At 44.0% G+C, this 19,653-nt stretch overlaps 1 protein-coding gene across 6 annotated transcripts in view; it reads right to left on the bottom strand.

The window, feature by feature from the left end:
* LOC126035304 (DDB1- and CUL4-associated factor 12) overlaps positions 1-19,653 on the bottom strand; it is a 170,634-nt gene that overhangs the window by 126,376 nt on the left and 24,605 nt on the right. For 4 of the 6 annotated variants that reach the window (XM_049793779.1, XM_049793778.1, XM_049793777.1 and 1 more), the window contains exons 6-8: positions 19,249-19,314; positions 18,496-18,658; positions 14,366-14,550 (exon numbers count right to left, since the gene is read on the bottom strand). In XM_049793779.1, the coding sequence (XP_049649736.1) occupies positions 14,366-14,550; positions 18,496-18,658; positions 19,249-19,314 (414 nt within the window). Of the gene's footprint in view, positions 1-4; positions 13,586-14,365; positions 14,551-18,495; positions 18,659-19,248; positions 19,315-19,653 lie in introns of all 6 variants that reach the window. The other 2 variants (XM_049793774.1, XM_049793775.1) reach the window with 1 other exon arrangement.

Here is a 19,653-nt window from a genome sequence, read left to right on the forward strand (position 1 = left end):
GCACCTGGGGAGACCCGAGGCCGACCCCTGGGGTTTTGGAGTCGGGGATATCGAGGATCCGAGGCTCGCTATACTCCAACTGAAAAAGAGATCTTGGCAGCGTATGAAGGAGTTTGAGCCGCCTCAGAAGTGGTTGGTACGGAAACACAGCTCCTCTTAGCACACTGACTGCCAGTGCTGGGCTGGATGTTCAAAGGGAGGGTCTCCTCTACACATCATGCGACGGATGCCATGTGGAGTATGTGGATTGCACTGATCACACAGCAGGCTCGCATAGGAAACCCCAGTGACCCAGGAATGTTAGAAGTGATCACGGACTGGCCAGAAGGCAAAGATTTTGGAATATCGCCAGAGGAGGAGGTGACACGTGCTGAAGAGGCCCCGCTGTATAATAAAATGCCAGAAAATGAGAGGCAATATGCTCTGTTCACTGATGGGTCCTGTCGCATTGTGGGAAAACATCGGAGGTGGAAGGCTGCTGTACAGAGTCCTACACAACTAGTCGCAGAAACTGCTGAAGGAGAAGGTGAATCGAGTCAGTTTGCAGAGGTGAAAGCCATCCAGCTAGCGTTAGACATTGCTGAAAAAGTGGCCAGTGCTCTATCTCTATACTGACTCATGGATGGTGGCAAATGCCCTATGGGGGTGGCTACAGCAATGGAAGAAGGGCAACTGGCAGCGCAGATGTAAACCCGTCTGGGCTGCCGCACTGTGGCAGGATATTGCTGTTCGGATAGAGAAGCTAGTGGTAAAAGTACGTCACGTAGATGCTCATGTACCCAAGAGTCGAGCCACTGAAGAACATCAAAACAACCAGCAGGCAGATCAAGCCACCAAGATTGAAGTGTCTCAGGTGGACCTGGACTGGCAACATAAGGGTGAGCTATTTATGGCTCTGTGGGCCCACGATACCTCAGGCCATCAGGGAAGAGATGCTACATATAGATAGGCTCGAGATCAAGGGGTGGACTTGACCATGGACACTATCGCACAGGTCATCCATGAATGTGAAACATGTGCTGCAATTAAGCAAGCCACGCGGCAAAAACCCCTGTCGCATGGAGGGCGATGGCGGAAATATAAACAGTGGGAGGCCTGGCAGATTGACTATATCACACTCCCACAAATTTACCAAGGCAAGTGCCATGTGCTTACAATGGTGGAAGCAACCACTAGATGGCTGGAAACATACCCTGTGTCCCACGCCACTGCCCAGAACACTATCCTGGGCCTTGAAGAGAAAATTTTATAGCAACACGGCACCCCACAAAGAATCGAGTCGGACAACGGGACTCACTTCTGAAACAACCTCGTAGACACCTGGGCCAAAGAACATGGCATTGAGCAGGTATATCACATCCCTTATCACGCACCAGCCTCCAGAAAAATTGAACGATACAATGGACTGCTGAAAACTACATTGAGAGCAATGGGGGGGTGGAACTTTCAAACATTGGGATACACATTTAACAAAAGCCACCTGGTTAGTTAATACTAGAGGATCTGCCAATCGGGCTGGCCCCGCCCAACCAAGAGTTCCACATACTGTAGAAGGGGATAAAGTCCCTGTAGTGCGCATGAGGAGTATGTTAGGAAAGACAGTCTGAGTTAGTCCTGCCTCAAGCAGAGGCAAACCCATTCAAGGGGTTATTTTTGCTCAAGGACCTGAGTACACCTGGTGGGTGATGCAGAAGGGTGGGGAGGTTCAATGTGTACCTCAGGGAGATTTGATTTTGGGAGAGAATAGCCAGTGAATTGGGCTGTATGATATTTAACTGCTAAATAACCTGCCAATGCATGTCATTGTATCTATAGTGTCTATATGCTATATCAAGGGTATTATTGTAAGAATTATCCAAATGACTACAGGATGGACTTTTGAAACTGAGCCAAGTACAACAGCGATAGAACTTGAACTGGCACCCAGCAATTTCCTCAAGATCAACATCTTCGACCTGCAGACCAAGGGCATGAGTTGCACCAAATGTACTAGCCACAAGTTCCAGAGACAACATACAATGACCCAACATCTCACCGTCTCTCTCTTATCCTGAAGAACTGTCACAACAGATAGAGCCCCAAAATCGATGGACACATTAGAGGGATAGCCCATAGGCTAAAGGAACACCGTGTGTGTGTGTGTGCGAGGTTGGGGCGGGGGGGAGTCCATATACTTATATATAAGACAAGGAAAGTAGTAGTGGTTGATTGGGAAAAAAAAGTAAGATCTGGGCATGATGTAGATGGTATAGAATAAGGGGTGGATAATGTCCTGGGTTCAGCTGGGATAGAGTTAATTTTTACAGGAACCTGGGAGGTGGGGGCATAGCCGGGGCAGCTGACCTGAACTAGCCAAGGAGCTATTCCATACCATGTGCCATCATGCTCAGTATATAAATGGGGAGCGGGCCGGGGGGTGGTCTCTGTTTTCGGTGGGGGAAGTGGGGGAGCGTCGGGTCCCGGGTGGTGAGCAGTTGCACTGTGCATCACTCTTTTTGTATACTTTTTCATTAATGCCGTTGTTGTTGTTGTAATTTTTGTGTTTGTCCCAGTAAACTGCCTTTATCTCAACCCTCGAGGTTCCAGTTTCTTTTTCTTTTCTCTCCTCCGTCTCCTCCCCATCCCACCAGAGGGGGGCAGAGGAGTGAGCGAGCGGCTGCATGGTCCTTTGTTACCGGCTGGGCTGAAACCACGACACCAGCTCATCTCTGTGCATAGCCAGCCTTTGGCATTACTGCTGGCCAAAGCTCATTGTAATAACTTTTGCTTTTTGAGCACAGGGTTAGAGTTTAGCTCATAGCCCTACTATAGCACAGTTTTTTCATAATCCACCAAATAATGAAAAAGACAAAAAAGTCTGTGGAGAAAGCCTTTAAATGGGATAAAGTCAGCAGAAAGTCAGTGATGCACCCTCCTGGCTTTGCCCTTAATGAAATCTTTAGTTATAATATTGAGTAGCAGCCAAAGATGCCAGTTCTCTGGTTGACTAAACCACCACTGATCAGTTTAACAAGCACACTGGGTGCAGACACAGGGCACCTCCACTTTCTGATCTGCTGACATCCACTGTACACTACGCATGCGAGAGAATTTCACCTTCTGTAGACTGCACAGGAGTGGAGTCTCCACTTCCAAGGCAGCCAGCCACCCACTGAAGTTTATGGTAAAAGCACAGTGATCTTTCTACAGTGGGCTACAGGTTTTCTTTTTATTATGATTTGATATTTTTCAGACTAGGCAACCAGCTTTGAACTGATTGTTAAAGTTGAACTAGGAAGTAATGGGAGAAGAGAAAGGTGCTAAAGATTACAAAACAAAGTTAAACCCATCTGTTCTACTCTGAAAAGTGACTGTGATAAAAACGGGACCTTACTGAATTTGAAGAAACTCCAAAGTTAGCAAGAACTAAAAAGAGAACTCTAGATTAAGTTTGCACTAGGATACAGAGAGAACAGATACAGCTAGCACAGGAAATACATGTACATTTGAGCTCCTTGACCGCGTATTAATGTCAATACACTGATGACTAATCATGCTGATTCTAAAAACAAAGATAGCCTCATGGATCAACAGAATGCAGTACTGCAGTTAATTATGGATATGTATGTCCACTGAAGGCCACAGCAAGTGAAGAAGAGTTCCTGTTTCCATGCTCTTATGATCAAATTAACCTTACAGCTGGGAAGGGACATCTTGTATCAATCACACCATCCTCTGCTATCTGCATAAGAGACAGAAACTCAGCCCAAATTCCAGATGTCAGTTTAAGAACAAAGATATCCTTTGCTAATTCAGGAAACAAAGCCAAACGTGTAATGTCTTTGTATTGGGGGAGGGGGGGGGAATTGCTTTTCAGAGAGGAGAAACAATTTACAAGGTAACTCTGAACACTGAGCCCCATGTGCAGACAGGCTGGTTTCACATACTATCTGCAATTTCCCACTGTTCCATTTACAAGCTACATCAATAATTTTGAACAGTTTTACCTTACAGTTAAAAATGTGCACTGTAACATTTAAAGAGAGCTGTTACTACTTCATTTGACAGCTTCTGTGATAGTTCGGGATCCAGTGCTGTTTCTGACACAGCTCATGACAGAAACAGCAAACCGAGAAAGGCTCTGTTAAATGGGTGGGATTGCAAGAGTTGTTAACAAACATCAGACCTTGGATTCAGAACAAAAGCCAGCAAGTATCAGCAAGTCCTGATTCCTCCCCCAGGCTTTGGATCTTATTAAATATATTTGGAAAAAAAATCATTAAAACCAGTTCACTGTAAGACATCCTACCCTCAGGCAACAAGTTGTGATCACCGCACATTTTAAAACACCTTGTGTAGTTTGTGCATCATACACATCATAGGCAGTGGGGAAGATCCAGCATTTGTGTACGTTAACATACAAGCAAGCACTGATAGATGTCACAGGTAAGATTAATCCCAAGACAAACCAGTGCATTGATTTGTGTCTACACCACATCCTAAACCAAATGGAACAAGTCACAAGTAACAGCACAAACCTGTTGCGACTTCAACACATACATCTTGGAAAAAGACAACACGTACCCAACCCTAAGACACTGATGAGTTTGTGAGATAACTTTACAAAGATCAAGGTACCAGAAGAGGAAGGCACATTAACCTCTGGTTGGTCTGTTTCAGTATTATTTGGATGAGTCAGTGATTTATATACCCTGAGACCGTGAGAGGCCTTGAAAAGGAAAGGAGACCAGGTAGATGGGCAAATAAAAAGTACAAGTTTAATAAGATTTTAAGATTCAGGACCTGAATTTTCCCTTTTAATAAGGGAATCTACAAAAGCCGTTCCTAAGAAAACAACATATCGATTCCTAGATTTTTGTTCTGAGGTCATAGAATCAACATCTAGGATTATAGAGACATCGCACTATGTTGCAAGGGTGGGGTTTTTCTGTTTGTTTGGGGGTTTTTTCCCCACACACCCTCTCAGTTTCAGTCTAATGACCAGAATTTGTATACAATCAAGTGTTTTACTTGGTGTTTTTTTGGGGTACAGAAATGGTCAGGAAGCCCACATTTTCTCAACTCTGCCAACCCTGGCTGTATTGGTTTTCTGTGGCACGGTTTAGGTAGCAGGGGGGGTTACAGGGGTGGCTTCTGTAAGAAGCTGCTGGAAGCTTCCCCTGTGTTCGAGAGCCCATACCAGCCGGCTCTAAGACGGACCCGCCGCCGGCCAAGGCCGAGCCAATCAGCGATAGTTGTAACACCTCTGTGATAACATTTTTAAGAAGGAAAAAAGTTGGGACAGAGAGAAACAGCTGCCAGAGAGAGGAGTGAGAACATGCAAGAGAAACAATCCTGCAGACACCAAGGTCAGTGAAGAAGGAGGGGGAGTAGATGCTCCAGGTGCCAGAGCAGAGATTCCCCTACAGCCTGTGGTGAAGACCATGGTGAGGCAGGCTGTCCCCCTGCAGCCCATGGAGGTCCACGATGGAGCAGATATCCACCTGCAGCCCATGGAGGACCCCACGCCGGAGCAGGTGGGTGCCCAAAGGAGGCTGTGACTCCGTGGGAACCCCGTGCTGGAGCAGGCTCCTGGCAGGACCTGCGGATCTGTGGAGAGAGAAGCCCATGGAGCAGGTTTTCTGGCAGGACTTGTGACCCCGTGGGGGACCTACGCTGGAGCAGTGTGCTCCTGAAGGACTGCACACAGTGGAAAGGACCCATGCTGGAGCAGTTTGTGAAGAACTGCAGCCCGTGGGAAGGGCCCACGTTGGAGGAGTTCGTGGAGGACTGTCTCCCATGGGTGGGACCCCATGCTGGAGCAGGGGAAGAGTGTGATGAGTCCTCCCTCTGAGGAGGATGAAGCAGCAGAAAATAACGTGTGATGCCCGTAAACCCCCATCCCTGTCCCCCTGCGCTACTGGGGGGGTTGGTAGAGAAATCCAGGAGTGAAGTTGTGCCTGGGAAGAAGGGAGGGGTGGAGGGAAGGTGTTCTGAGATTTAGTTTTATTTCTCATTACCTTACTCTGGTTGATTTGTAACAAATTGAGTTAATTTTCCCCAAGCTGAGTCTGTTTTGCCTGTGATGGTAATTGGTGAATGATCTCTCCTGTCCTTATCTTGACCCACAAGCTCTTTGTTATATTTTCTCTCCCCTATCCAGCTGAGGAGGGTGGAGTGATAGAATGGCTTTGGTGGGCACCTGGCACTCTGTTTTAGATCTGTGTGCACTTTCTTAGACCATACCACTCCCAGCAGGAAGGAAAGGCTGTTAGAAAATGGCACTCAACTTCTAATTGGGAAGATTCCTTTCTGTCAAGAGCATTCTTCTAATTAGCCAAGTATCACATGGTTTTGATAAAGAAACCCAGCATCACAAGCAAAAAAGATACTTCCTATTTTAAATCTTTGAAAATTAACACGGAGAAAAAAGAATGACAGGGATATCTATTTGATCTCTCTGAAAATGTTTCTGATTAAGCCCTTTCACAAGTACCTCCCAAGCAATGAATAAGTATCCCCTCTATGTTTTTAAATTCCTCAAGAGTCCTGAGAGTAATATCAAACACCGTTAGGCTTTCACCTTTTCTCTTGTGCCCCCCTTGCCCATCCTCACCACACACCAAAGTGCCCGCTTGCAGAGGCAAGGGAGAGCACACGCAAGAGATCCCTTCAGACAAGATGTGGCTGTATTCTCCTTTCCACTCTCCCTTGTCTGCAACACAGACAAATTCCCAGTGTCTGTGATTCAGAGACTTTCAGATAAGTTACTGAAGGTACTGCACCACTCAAAAATGCATTTTAAGTTGAGGTCACACCACAGGCTCTGGCTGTGGGGGTGGCCAGTGGTGCACACAGGAATTTTCACTTGGCTTTAAGCTAGAAGGCATGTGCCTGGCTAGCATAGGAGTCCAGGACTCAGTATAGGCTGGCCAGAGGATCAGCTCTGCCTGCATCACACACAGCTCTGCAACAGTGTTCCTAGGAACAAGCTGTATCCTGGTTCAGTAATTTAGTCATAGCAACAATTGTGACAGAAGCTAATTAAGAACCTTGGAAAAGTGGGTTTATGGAAAATAAGGGTATCAGACCACCACAGAGCTCCCACCTGACTGCTGAAAGATGCTGCTGCTTTGTTGAGATACAGCAACTGACAGTCCATCTATTCTTGGTTTCTTGCAAACAAAACAGGTGACCTCCATAAAGGGTTTAAGGCAAGCCTGCTTTATTTTACAGCTGCACCAGGTGAGGGACATTAATTCACAAGGTCAGTAAGTGCCTCTCAGCTGAGAGGCAGAAATTAAGACACTGAGCCACCACTCACATAGCTGGATCAACTTTACTCTGTTAACTCTGCAGCTGCAAGCTATATACAAAGCAAGTGTTCAGGTGAAGGAAGAGGATGAAATTCTGGAGAAGAACAACTGATACATAAGTATGTTAAGGATTAAGATACAAAAAGCTGCCAAAGACTTGAAATGGAGCCAGCAAATATATCCCCATAATGATGTTCAGGAGTCCCCCTCGTTAAGGGAGTCACAAGAGTCACCCACAATGTGAATGTAACCTTTGTGGACAGACTAAGTCCAGTAAGATCACTGGGCACTCTTACAGTGAATCTTAAAAATGGATTTATGTGGAAAATGAACCGAGACTAGGAACAAACACCTATTAACTATTCTTTGGTAATTTACTCACCTTGGACTAACACCAGCAGCACTGATGAAGGAACCAAATGGACTCACTTTACCACAATCCCAGAAAGTGCCCTAGGAGAGCACTAGCAATTCTCCCTGGCTGACTTGACTGTACAAGGGAGAAAGCTAGAGGAATCACCAGCAATAAGGTTTGGTGAAGAGGATGAGCACCACCCTCACTGCTATACTCAAGCCAACACTGCAAAGTAGCTTCTGCTTCCTTAGGAATGTCCATCACATTAACATCCAATTGTTACTGAGGGGTTGCTGCCCAGTACTTACAAGCTGGGTATTACCGAACCCATAATTAAGTCACTAGTTTGATTACATGTGATTATGAATTGTCATGGTTTAACCCCAGCCAGCAACTAAGCACCATGCAACCACTAACTCCCCCCCACCCAGTGGGATGGGGGAGAGAATCTGGGGAAAAAAAAGTAAAACTCGTGGGTTGAGATAAGAACAGTTTAATAGAACAAAAAAGAAGAACCTAATAATGATAATGATAACACTAATAAAATGACAATAGTAATAATAAAAGGATTGGAATATACAAGTGATGCACAATACAATTGCTCACCACCCACCAACTGATGCCCAGTTAGTCCCGGAGCAGTGATTCCCCCACCCCCACTCCCCCCAGTTTATATACTAGATGTGATGCCACATGATATGTAATACCCCTTTGGCCAGTTTGGGTCAGCTGCCCTGACTGTGTTCCCTCCCAACTTCTTGTGCCCCTCCAGCCTTCTTGCTGGCTGGGCATGAGAAGCTGAAAAATCCTTGACTTGAGACTAAACATTACTTAGCAGCAACTGAAAACATCAGTGTGTTATCAACATTCTTCTCATACTGAATCCAAGACATAACACTATACCAGCTACTAGGAAGACAATTAACTCTATCCCAGCTGAAACCAGGACAGAATACTGAAAATGTAATACCCAAAGATACCCAAATTAACATGCTAGCCTACTGAGAAGGGCTGAGCAGTAAAATTAACTGCTTCCTACACTCACCAGCAGCACAAAAGAACCCACATGATTGAAAAGTCAATAGCAGGAAGAAAAGTCTGAAGGTCTGTTATGATTAAAGTTCTTTTCTCTCCTTCAAGTGCCTAATGTGAGATAAACCAGAGTCTGTTCCCCCCCAGGAATAGACCATTACTGTGTAATCCCATCAGTCAAACATGTATGAGGGCAACTACCCAGTTCTACAGTCTGAGCCACCCTCAAAGGTCTACCCAGTTTCAAATAAAGCAAATTGAAGGTCTCAAACATGGCTTGACAAAATGCCAGGAAGCCCATTTCTGCTCAACAGAGGTCACCTCTGCAAATACAGTATTGCTACAGTAAAGACTAGGATGATTTGGGGTGGAGAAGGCAACCCCAAACACACCATTCCAGAGGGCAGGAAAGAGCAAGGGAGGGAAATCATTAAGAAACATTGGAAAAGACAGCCTGAAAATGCGAATGCCACTGGGTCTCAGCAGAGCACAGTGAGCCGTTCAAGAAGCTACTGAAGTGCAGTCACCGGACTGAATTCCATCCATCGCAGGGATGTATCTGCCATTTGAACAACAGGGTGCCCCCAAATCACCTCCATCCGGAGCCTGGAGATTCCCTGCTGTACAGCCATTCCTGCACTTCAATGGGAAACCCCTGCTTTTCTCACCATGATCCTGGATTTCAATTCTGATATCTAAACCAGTAGGGCAACAAAATCAAATCAAGTAAGAAAACCTAGCTTTTTCTTCCTATTTCTCCTATCACTTATCTTTGGACAGTTGGCATATCATCACCTTTCTCTGCCTCAATTTCTATCACTGACTGGACCAAAAGTGACATATGACTAACCACAAAATATTCTGAAACTTAACATCTGTATCGCTACAAGCATTTAAAACCACTGAAACAGGCTAGAAATTAAGTTGTCTCTGGCCCCATTTGTTTGCATGCTTGCAGCACTGTCTAGTTTGTTTGCAGGTTTTTGGGGGGCTTTTCATACAGCAACAAGGATGGCTCCCTCCCCATGAGAAATTATCTTTGCAAGAAAGCACCCTGAAAGCAGAATACACAGAAGCATGTGAGACTTGAGGAATTTTACATCATTGTCCAGATTCTTCTGAATTGTCTGAAGCTTCCTATGCAGAAAAAAAAAGGAGGAAAAGGGCACTCATGCTACCAGGCTTTAGGACTGCACATTGAGGTACTTGTGGAGATCAGAGTCAGCAGAGAGGGACACTTTTCAGGGGTGCCAAGGTGACCTCTTCAATAACCTAGAGACTCTGCTGACTCTGCAGAAAGATCAGCCTCCGTGTTTAGAGGCTGAAGCTCAGTCCATACAAATACCCTTTTTCCCCCCTCACCCAGACCTGCAATGTGCTTCAATTAATAGATCAACATCAGGGCTAGGATTTCCAGACCAGGAGTTTTCCTTTGGCACTGGTGACACTAAGTACCTAACTAGTAACTGTTGTTTCAGCATAATTGGAGGACACTCAGACTCAAGTGTCTCATTTCTTTGGGAGCGGGAAAGGCACCTCAAACCAAGCCCAAATAAAAGAAAAAACTAACCAGAACATGTTCCCTGTGACAGAGTGATCTTACACAGTAGCTGGAAGAGTAATCCTAGAAATACACATCCTGCACAGACTTCACCAAGATTTGTTTTTCTCTGTATACTTCTACTTTTCAAAACCTCTAAAATAACCAAAGCAGTATGTTGCCATCACAGAACAACACAGGCACCATTATGACATCTTTAAAAAACAATTAATAACTCTAAATAAAATTTGAGAGCTCCTTTGCTACCCCATGGTATATAATTTGCCCTTTCTGAGAAAAGCCTAAATAGCCATGCGTGCAGCATCATGAACTGATTGGTTTAAGCAACCAACCCACAAGGGAAGTAGAATTATGAAACACCACAAGAAGATCTGTTTGTGAAGCACCCGTGTCAGTGCTCAGTGTGAGTAAATTATACTTCTGGGACAGGTGCGCATCTGAGAGAGCACTTCTCTGGCCAGGATTTCTACCCAGATGGGGGGGAACTGTATTCCTTGCAGGATTTCCATCCAAGTCTTCACTACCAACTGGAAATTAAGCCTGAGGCTCACTGCTTGTCATTACTGATGAAGATACTGAGTACAAAGACAAGAGGGACTACAAGGACACATGCAGACTAGCTCTAGGCAGTCTGGCAGGAACTGCATAAAGGACTACAGCTACTCTGCAGTGGTGGCTGTGATCTCCAGCAGAGACAGAACAGAGCATGTCCCAGCCTTGTCTGTCTTCTCAGCTTCAACCAACTGCCCATTTGGCACCAAAGCAGTGATGTACAGGCACACTCTGCTCCACCAGTGACAGGGGGCAGGGGAAAGGCATTCATCCCAGCAGGACAGAGGCATCAGTAACAAGCCAAGAGTTTGGTGCCTGCCAAAAGGCTAGGAGGAGCGCCCTGGAGTCCTGCATTTTAGCTGAGTATTAGGTAAGACCATGTTTTGGGTTTGTGTGGCAGGATTTTGGTAGCAGGGGAAGGAGCTGTAGGGGTGGCTCCTGTGAGAAGCTGCTAGAAGCTTCCCTGGCTCCAAGTCAGACCCGCCTCTGGCCAAGGCCGACCCAATCAGTGACAGTGGTAGCACTGCTGGGATAACATATTTAAGAAGAGAAACCTGCAGCAGTAAGGGGAGTGGAATGTGAGAGAAACACCTATACAGACACCAAGGTCAGTGAAGAAGGAGGGGGAAGAGGTGCACCAGAGGAGGGGATGCCCCTGCAGCCCATGGAGGTGAACCGTGGAGCAGATGCCCACCTGCAGCCCACGGAGGACCCCATGCCAGAGCAGGTGGGTGCCCCTGAAGATGGCTGTGACTCCATGGGAAAGCCCATGCTGGAGCAGTCTGTGCCTGAAGGACTGCAGCCTGCGGAAAGGACCCACGCTGGAGCAGTCCGTGAAGAACTGGAGCTCGTGGAAAGGACCCACGCTGGAGAAGTTTGTGAAGGACTGTCTCCCATCCGAGGGACCCCACGCTGGAGCAGGGGAAGAGTGAGGAGTCCTCCCCCTGAGGTAGAAGGAGCAGCAGAGACAATGTGTGATGAACTAACCACAACCCCCATTCCCCATCCCTCTGTGCTGCTGGGGGGAGGATGTAGAAAAAATTGGGAGTGGAGTTGAGCCAGGAGGGAGGGAGGGGTGGGGGGAAGGTGTTTTAAGGTTTGGTTTTACTTCTCATTATCCTTGTTTTGATTTGATTGGTAGTAAATTAAATTGATTTTGGTTTTTTTCCCAAGTTGAGTCTGATTTTTGCTTGTGACCATAATTGGTGAGTGATCCCTCCCTGAACTTGTCTCAACCCAAGAGCTTTTCTTTATATTTTCTCCTCCCCATCCTACTGGGGGGGAGGAGCGAGCAAGTGGCCTTGTGGTGCTTTGTTGCTGGCTGGGCTTAAACCACAACAGACCATCACCCTGGAATGCACATGCTTCACAGCTGGACCTATTCTCCCCACCCAGTCCCACATGAAGTTTGAGGGAGTCTGAATGCAGAAGGCAGCAGGGGATTTGGGGAAAGACTGAGCATCTCCTATAGCAAGCAGGATGACAGCAGATGCTAGCACAATGTGAGCTAACAGCAAGTTATCTTGCTGCATGGAAAGCTTCTAGCTTGCATTAGCCAAGTTCGAGATGCACTCTTTAACCTTGGAGAAAAAAACCCCAGTTTATTCCACTGGCTTATTAGAGGATATGGCCAACCAGAACAGCTAAAATGGCAAAAGTTTCCACAACCTGGGACAAAAAAAGGTCCTGGGTTTTAGGCAGTTTATGAAGAACCCATGAGCTACTGCAGCAGCATACTAAGGAACCTTGGCTCATCTGGAAAATACATAGATTTAGTTCATTTTGAATGACAAGAACACTCATGCCCCTAGCCCCCATTTCTTCTCAGCACCTCTGCAGGCCCTCAATGTAATGTCACCCTGCAATAGCCATGCTGCAGAACAGCCTACCCAAACTTCAGTTGTGCAAGCTGATACATGGGACAGGCAGAGAAGGAAGAGAGATCCATTTTTGCTCCTGGCACTGCTGAAAACTACAATTCAAATACAAATGTACTTTTGAGAACTCCTGCACTTCTGCAGTTTGGGCTTGATGGGCAATACTCCTGGGGAATCTGCCCCTGGGCTCCAATGAGTACAGCTTAAAATTACCATATTCCTCTATGTATAAACAGTGTCATTAGACTTGTACTTTTAAAAAATAAGATTAACCCAGGCCAGGGCCAGGCTCTGCAGATAAAGTAGTAGCTTATCTCTTATAAATATTTTTAATATTTTTTAATTACAAGTAGTTCTCTAGGTAATGTAATTGACAAAGTATCTGCAGACACACAGCCCCTAGACTTTCACAGAAAGCTCGGGAGCAACCACCCTATAAGAAAGGAATCCTACCTCACAGCAAAGTAGGGGAGGGGGCACGTGGCCAAGATAGCCTAAATGTGGGGGAAGAGTCATTTGGAGTAAATACAATAAAAAAGGGATTTCAAAAACCCTTCATATAAAAGGATCGAGGAGGTTAAAGCAAAAAACTGGTTCAAAAAGATGTACAAGACTGTTGGAGACCAACAGAAAACTCTACCAAAAAATAACTTGCATTTAAATCTGAAATCAATAGCATCGCAGAATTTTGTTGTTTAAAAAAGGGAAAGAAAAGTAGAAATCTGTGTAAAGATCAGCATTTATAAAGTTATCATTAGCTCCAGAGACCAGCATAATTCCCATGAAGTCCTGATGGAAGGGGGCCTCCTGCCACAAAGAGTTTCGTTCCAGACAAGTCGTAGCAGTGGGTATAAACAGCATTTGGGAAGAAATTTATGTCAGAAAAATAATTCCTCCAGGTTTCATCATGATTCTGTTAAAGGAAAGTTTAGATTGTTAATGTTGACAAACCAACCCAAAACCTTGTTTCACAAAAGCAGAAGGTAGCTTCCAGAGCCTAAAAAGGGATCTTTTCTGTTACTCCCTGAAGCTTCAGACGGATCAACCTGAAGATACCAGAGTTGTCCTGAAGCTTTTTCTGAGGACATGTGGGTCAAACATTGGAGGGGGGAAGGTAAAGGGTAGGGAAGATATCAAGTTTCATCAGTTTTTAAAGTTACATCATAATGATGCAAAAGATAATAGAGAGAAGTTAGACAAAGCCATTAACTGCTTTATGATAACATACAGGAAATTGAACTTGAGCGCCTGCCATGGCATTACCTCAGGAAGCCAGTTTCTAAAATCGCACACAATTAAGTTAAATCTCTCTTACTTTGAGTAACACATTAGAGTAGCACATTTGTAAAGGAAGACAATGTATTTTGTGTTTGAGGTTCTGAAAACTAGAAGTTAGATTACATTAAAAAATGAAGATATAAAATCTAATTTTTATGAATCAGTGCATAAGAACAGTAGTCAGTATGCCTTACACTCAAGCAGCCAACCATTCAATACCCTTTCATAAAGCTTTTGTAGAAAGCAATTCTGCAGCACTTCTTGCTTTTCTTGTTTACAATTATCAGTTACATGATGATCACTGTTTTACTGGGATGCATTTCATACAATAGCTCCCATAACTACAAAAAGAACCAGTTCTTGAGCCCTACGGCACTCCTGTGTAAAGGGTCTCCTACAGCTACAAGTTACTCACCAGCCAGCCTTTCCCAGTAGTCAACTTCAAAATTTCACTTCCTCCTAATTTCTGCTTCTGTCCATAGCAGACATGTGGGGGCTTTTCATCCAGGAACCTCTGGGCTCTGATATCATAAAACAATAAGGAACCTTGCCCCGTTCCCACTGTGATGATGTGCTCATAGAAGCTCACTGATCGAATGCCTGTCAAACAGAGAAGGGATATACAATGCAGTAAGGAAGATGGATGCTTTGGCTCTGCAGTGCTGCTGCTTGATGTTTAATATTTTCTTTAAGAGGAACTACCTACTAGTATTCTCCACAACACTTAAGTTTCCCCACTGCTATGGAGCAATGCAGATAAATCCCATTGATACTATTGAAACAGCAGCTTCAATTACATATACTACTTCTCCTCTGAGGCCATCAGTTACACTGATGGTGCATAGTAAGAAGCTTCATTCTCAGCAGGCCCCAGCTCTGCCAGAGAAGCAAAGATCACAAGCCATTTAGGATCAAAAGCAGCTTTGTTCTGTCTGCAACGAGCCTCTAAGTGAACACACCATGAGCAAGTACATGGCAGCAAACAGAGGAAAGAACATCACGTTGGTTTCCTCCATGAGCTCACACTCTATCTAGCTACCAAGCTGCAATAAGTGACCATGTGAGAAAAATTACTGTCCCAGCTGCCACCAAGTACATTTTGCTGATCAACAAGCTAGCTGTAAGCAAGTATAACTATAATAATCACTAGTCACTTTGCTACTAAGATAGATCAGGCTCTTAAATAATTTTGAAGCTATCCCTGCTCAAATATTCTCACACAAGCACACCTTATTCTTTGTAGCTGGCACTTTAGCACCCAGCAATGAAAACAGACTAAGAATCCTACAACCAAAGCACCACCATGTTATACCAGCACATGGGAAGCTACAAGTTTCCAGTCCAAACAAAACATTCTAGCACAATTCAGTTATGCCATTAGATTGAGTAAAAGAGTACATTTTGTTTTCACAAAATCTAAATCTGAAGCCTCAGCTAAACAAGGATCCCTCAGAAGTAGTCTTGGGGAGATTATGTAGGAACTTGCAAAGTGTCCTGTCATCTCATCTCTATTTATTGTGCAAAAGGTTTATTCTGTGTAAGCACTCTACCCCAAACAACTCTTCTACGCAGATTAAACCCCGCCACATCTATGCTTTTCCTTCCTGCACAACATGACGCCAAGTTATAAACCCTAGGGCTTTTTAAGCCCTCTTTCAAGTACCACTGAATTACAGCCTAAACAAGCATTCAAACAGGAGGGGAAAAGAGCAAGTTATGCCAGCTACATCCACATGCCAACTGCTGTCACCATACCAAGTGGGACTGAACATCACAAAACTTGTAACACACTGGAATACACCCAGCAGTACATGTGACAGCAGACATGCGAGAGGTGTAGATGCAGCCAGGGAGGTTCCCCTTCCCCTTTTTACAGAGTCCTAACCAGAAACACATCCTCATCCTTCTGCCTCCACAACCTGATGTTACATCCACAGCCACCAGCATCTGTGACACACACTTTGAACAGGCAAGGCCACATTGTCATGCTCCAGATGTGAGGTGAAATCTTGGCTGCAGGCTTAATAGATGGGAAACCACTGTGCAAGTCTCATGCCTGCTGAAGTAGATTACCAGATTCATATAAGAATCTCCACTTTAATTCAGAGAACTACAAATGCATCTGAGCAAGTTGAAGACATCTCCCCCCCCCCATTACAAGGGCCTGGCTCTGGCAAATACATGCAGAAAGCTTCAAGCCCTCTGCAGTCAGCAAGAACAGTAACTTGGATAAGAGGAGAAAGGCATAAGAGGGGACCTCCTCTTATTTTTGCTCCAAAAGTGCTCTTGACAAGCAACTCAGCAGAACACTTAACAGAAACAGGTGATGGAGTATGAAAGAAGATGGCATATACTTTTCAATGCAATTTATTAATAAAAAGCTATAAAATTCAGAATGACTGCGGATCTTTCTCTATTTAAAAAAAAATTAACTGAAGGAATCCATAATATACTCATGACTAAGAGGATGTTTAGAACAGGCTTTCAAGAACAGCACTTCAAATTGGCTCTTAAGGGGCTGAAGTACCTCAGATTATATCATTCCCATCAAACTAAAAGCACAACCTGTGCCTAGAACTGATCACAGTAAGCTCTCCTACATTCCCAGCACTCTACCACCTGTGGACCTGGACTATTTGGGTCAGCAAATTGAGTCTTACTCCTGAGAGGCAGGGAGGCTCTACAAAATCCCAGAAGGAAATGAAGACGCAGTAGCGTGTCCTACACAAATAGTAGACACAGAGTCCATGCTGTGCAAGCTCTGTCCACTACATTAACATTGCTGCCTTCAGGATATAAAGTCAAGGGCACACAACATTGCACTGCATGCCAGTCAAGCAGAAAGCAGTTGCTTTTGCAGATCAAGAACTAGAGTCCAGGGCCTGTATTTCCCTGTACAGCTGTTAAGAAAAGCAACACTTACAAGATGCACTAAAAAGAATTAGCTACCATCTCATGTAGAGCAGACAGGGTTACACTAGGTAAAAAGCAGCCCCAGTTCCAGTCTAAGTGATAACCTTTCTCTGACCCGCTTTTGTATACAACACTAATGATCTGAAGTTAATGTGGACTTACCACATTCAGCAGGTGCATTTGGAAGCTGAAAGCACATTCAGGTAACGCTTCAAAGCGCTTAAAAGTCAACCCAGATTTTAGTCCACAAATCAATAAACAGCCTACTTTCTAGAGGTGCTGCACTGCTCCAAGTCCCAGTGAGATCAATAGAAAGTTGAAACACTCAGTATCTTGGAAATTAATATTACTTAAGTGCCTCTACCACCATGCAAAAAAAAATAATCCACCTACTATGCAGAACAACAAACAGCATTGAATAAAGGCTTTCTCCAGACATGAACTAGCGCCCCAGAGATACTACCTACACATAGATCATCCCGCCAGCAGGGATAATCACATACTCAAGGCAGAAGCTTTCAGCCACCAGTCACCACTGGGCACCACACTCCAGTGACTTGGTATTTCTTCCCCATGATACTGAAGGGTGACAGTGTCAGGACCTCCACAGAGCCCTCGCTGACAGTGGGTCAGGACAAGGGCTGTTGCTGGTAAGATGTTCAGGTGACAAACATGAGCTGGTGAAGCACCTTTTCTCATATGACAGAAACTTCTCCCATATCTGAAAAAAAAGTGGACCCTGACATTTATCTAGACAGCACTGTTCAAACTCCAGTAACCACATCAATAAAACTGTCCTAATCCTTGCCTACATGCATTCTCTTTTGATAACTTGCCCAATGAAGAGATGGATGCCTAGAGCTAAATAAGGACTGCAACTTATTAGTCTGGGATTAATATGGTTTAAAGTGGGCATCACAGCACAGTGCCTTCTCATGCTTGAAAACAAAGAGTCTGGGAAGAAGCTTATGGGACCATGCACCCTGCAAGCCCTCACGCTTGGCCCTGGTGTAAAGTTCAACTGGACATACTGCATCCACATCAGAAAAGGAAAACAGCACTCAAATCTGCAAACTTTTTTTTTTTTTAAAGAGTGAGCTTTTGTATATTTAAAGCAAATAAATACACATTGAAAATTAAGAGTCTCACTTATGGCTTTAAAATTACAAAGCAAGCATTCACTCACAGTACAGACTCCCAATATGATAGCACAGAGCAGACAACATGCTTTTTTCTGTTCCCAGAGAAAAAAAGCAAGAATAGACAGTATTAATAGTGGTACGAAGACTGGATTTGCTTTGAGATTAAGTAAACCAGAATAAGACACAGTAAAAAAATAAGTAGAAGTAAAATGCACACTTTTAAAAGTTCAGTAATATTTGGATAGTGTACAATTCAGTTGATCATAAAAGCACTAATGTTGTCTATCAGTAGATTTCAGAGTTGCTTTTAAGTTTGGTTTGTTGGTTGCTCAAGGAATACTGTCATAAAAGCAAAACCTATATATACTATTAATGATTTAGTCTATCACGTGAAAAACCCTTCCTATTTATTAAAAGCTTATCTTACCGCAATCTTAATAGCTACTTCTGCAAGCAAACCATTTGAAGCACCCTTTGACAAGTTTCTTACCACTGCCTCGTTCTTTGGAACAGACGGATTTAACATTGTGAGAAGGCTGCCTGGGATCCAGAAAGGAGACATGTGCCTGTGATCCTACTGCATACACTGACCACTCCTGACCATAAGCCAAACACACATTCTCCCTGCAGTATGGCAACTTTGTGGAAAGTAACTGGAAACAAAGGAAAGACAAATCGACACATCATGAGAAAAGAGCAAAACATTAATAGAACAATTCTGTAAGCTATGTTCAAGGAAGTTGCAGTGAAAAAAACCCCAAATGCAGCTAAAAAAATAAGTTCATCACAACAATAGACATTTTGGTAAATTGTTTTACATCTTTCTAAGCTACTGTTATTTCTTCAGCAGGTGTACAGAGACATCAGCTCTCAGCTGAAAAAGCTTACCTCATACACTAGCATAGATATGTCTGGGTTTGATATGCAATTACACTTAAATAAGTGCAACTTCCTTTATGAACACTACTAATCAAGTATCCATCATACTCTATGGAACAGTTCACTTCAGCTCACTCAGAACTGGCAGAAAGTTAAGAGCACCTCCCACCCTCCAGAATAAGGGGAGTGGGAAGTTTCTCTCCCCAAGTTCTAATTTTTAGGGCATTTCATTTTACATAAAGCTTTTAAGTGTTTTACAAACACTGCTGTTCTTTCTTCAAGCATTTAAAGGAGATGAAGAACAGTGAACAGCCTTAACTGCTAGGCAATTTTTGATATTTTATACCAACAAACAGAAAAGCACCTTTGATAACGTGTGCTCTGCTTTCCAAAGATGAAAATACCCATCTAGGGACACAGCTCCCAGTTCCTATTAAAAAAAAAAAAAAAAAAAAGAAAAAAGTGAGTTAGTTTCTGTATTATAGATGTCCTTACAAACTCACACTCTCTACTAGGCAGGCTGCATACTCCAGATTGAACTCACCCATAATCCTGTACATGCTTATCAAGATAAATTTTCATTTTATATTGATCTCAATAGAATGCCTATATTGCACAAAGGTGCCAGGTAGAATAAGAGTTAATAAAACAGTAAATAACCAAAAATAACTTTCAAAAGTATAGATCTTGTTAGACAATCAAATAATGAATTATTAGACAGTACAAGCTGGGGTTGGCAATTCTCTACAGCAGCTCCCACACTGATTCT

The sequence above is a fragment of the Accipiter gentilis genome, chromosome W, assembly GCF_929443795.1.
Source record: "Accipiter gentilis chromosome W, bAccGen1.1, whole genome shotgun sequence".
Lineage (NCBI taxonomy): Eukaryota > Metazoa > Chordata > Aves > Accipitriformes > Accipitridae > Astur > Astur gentilis.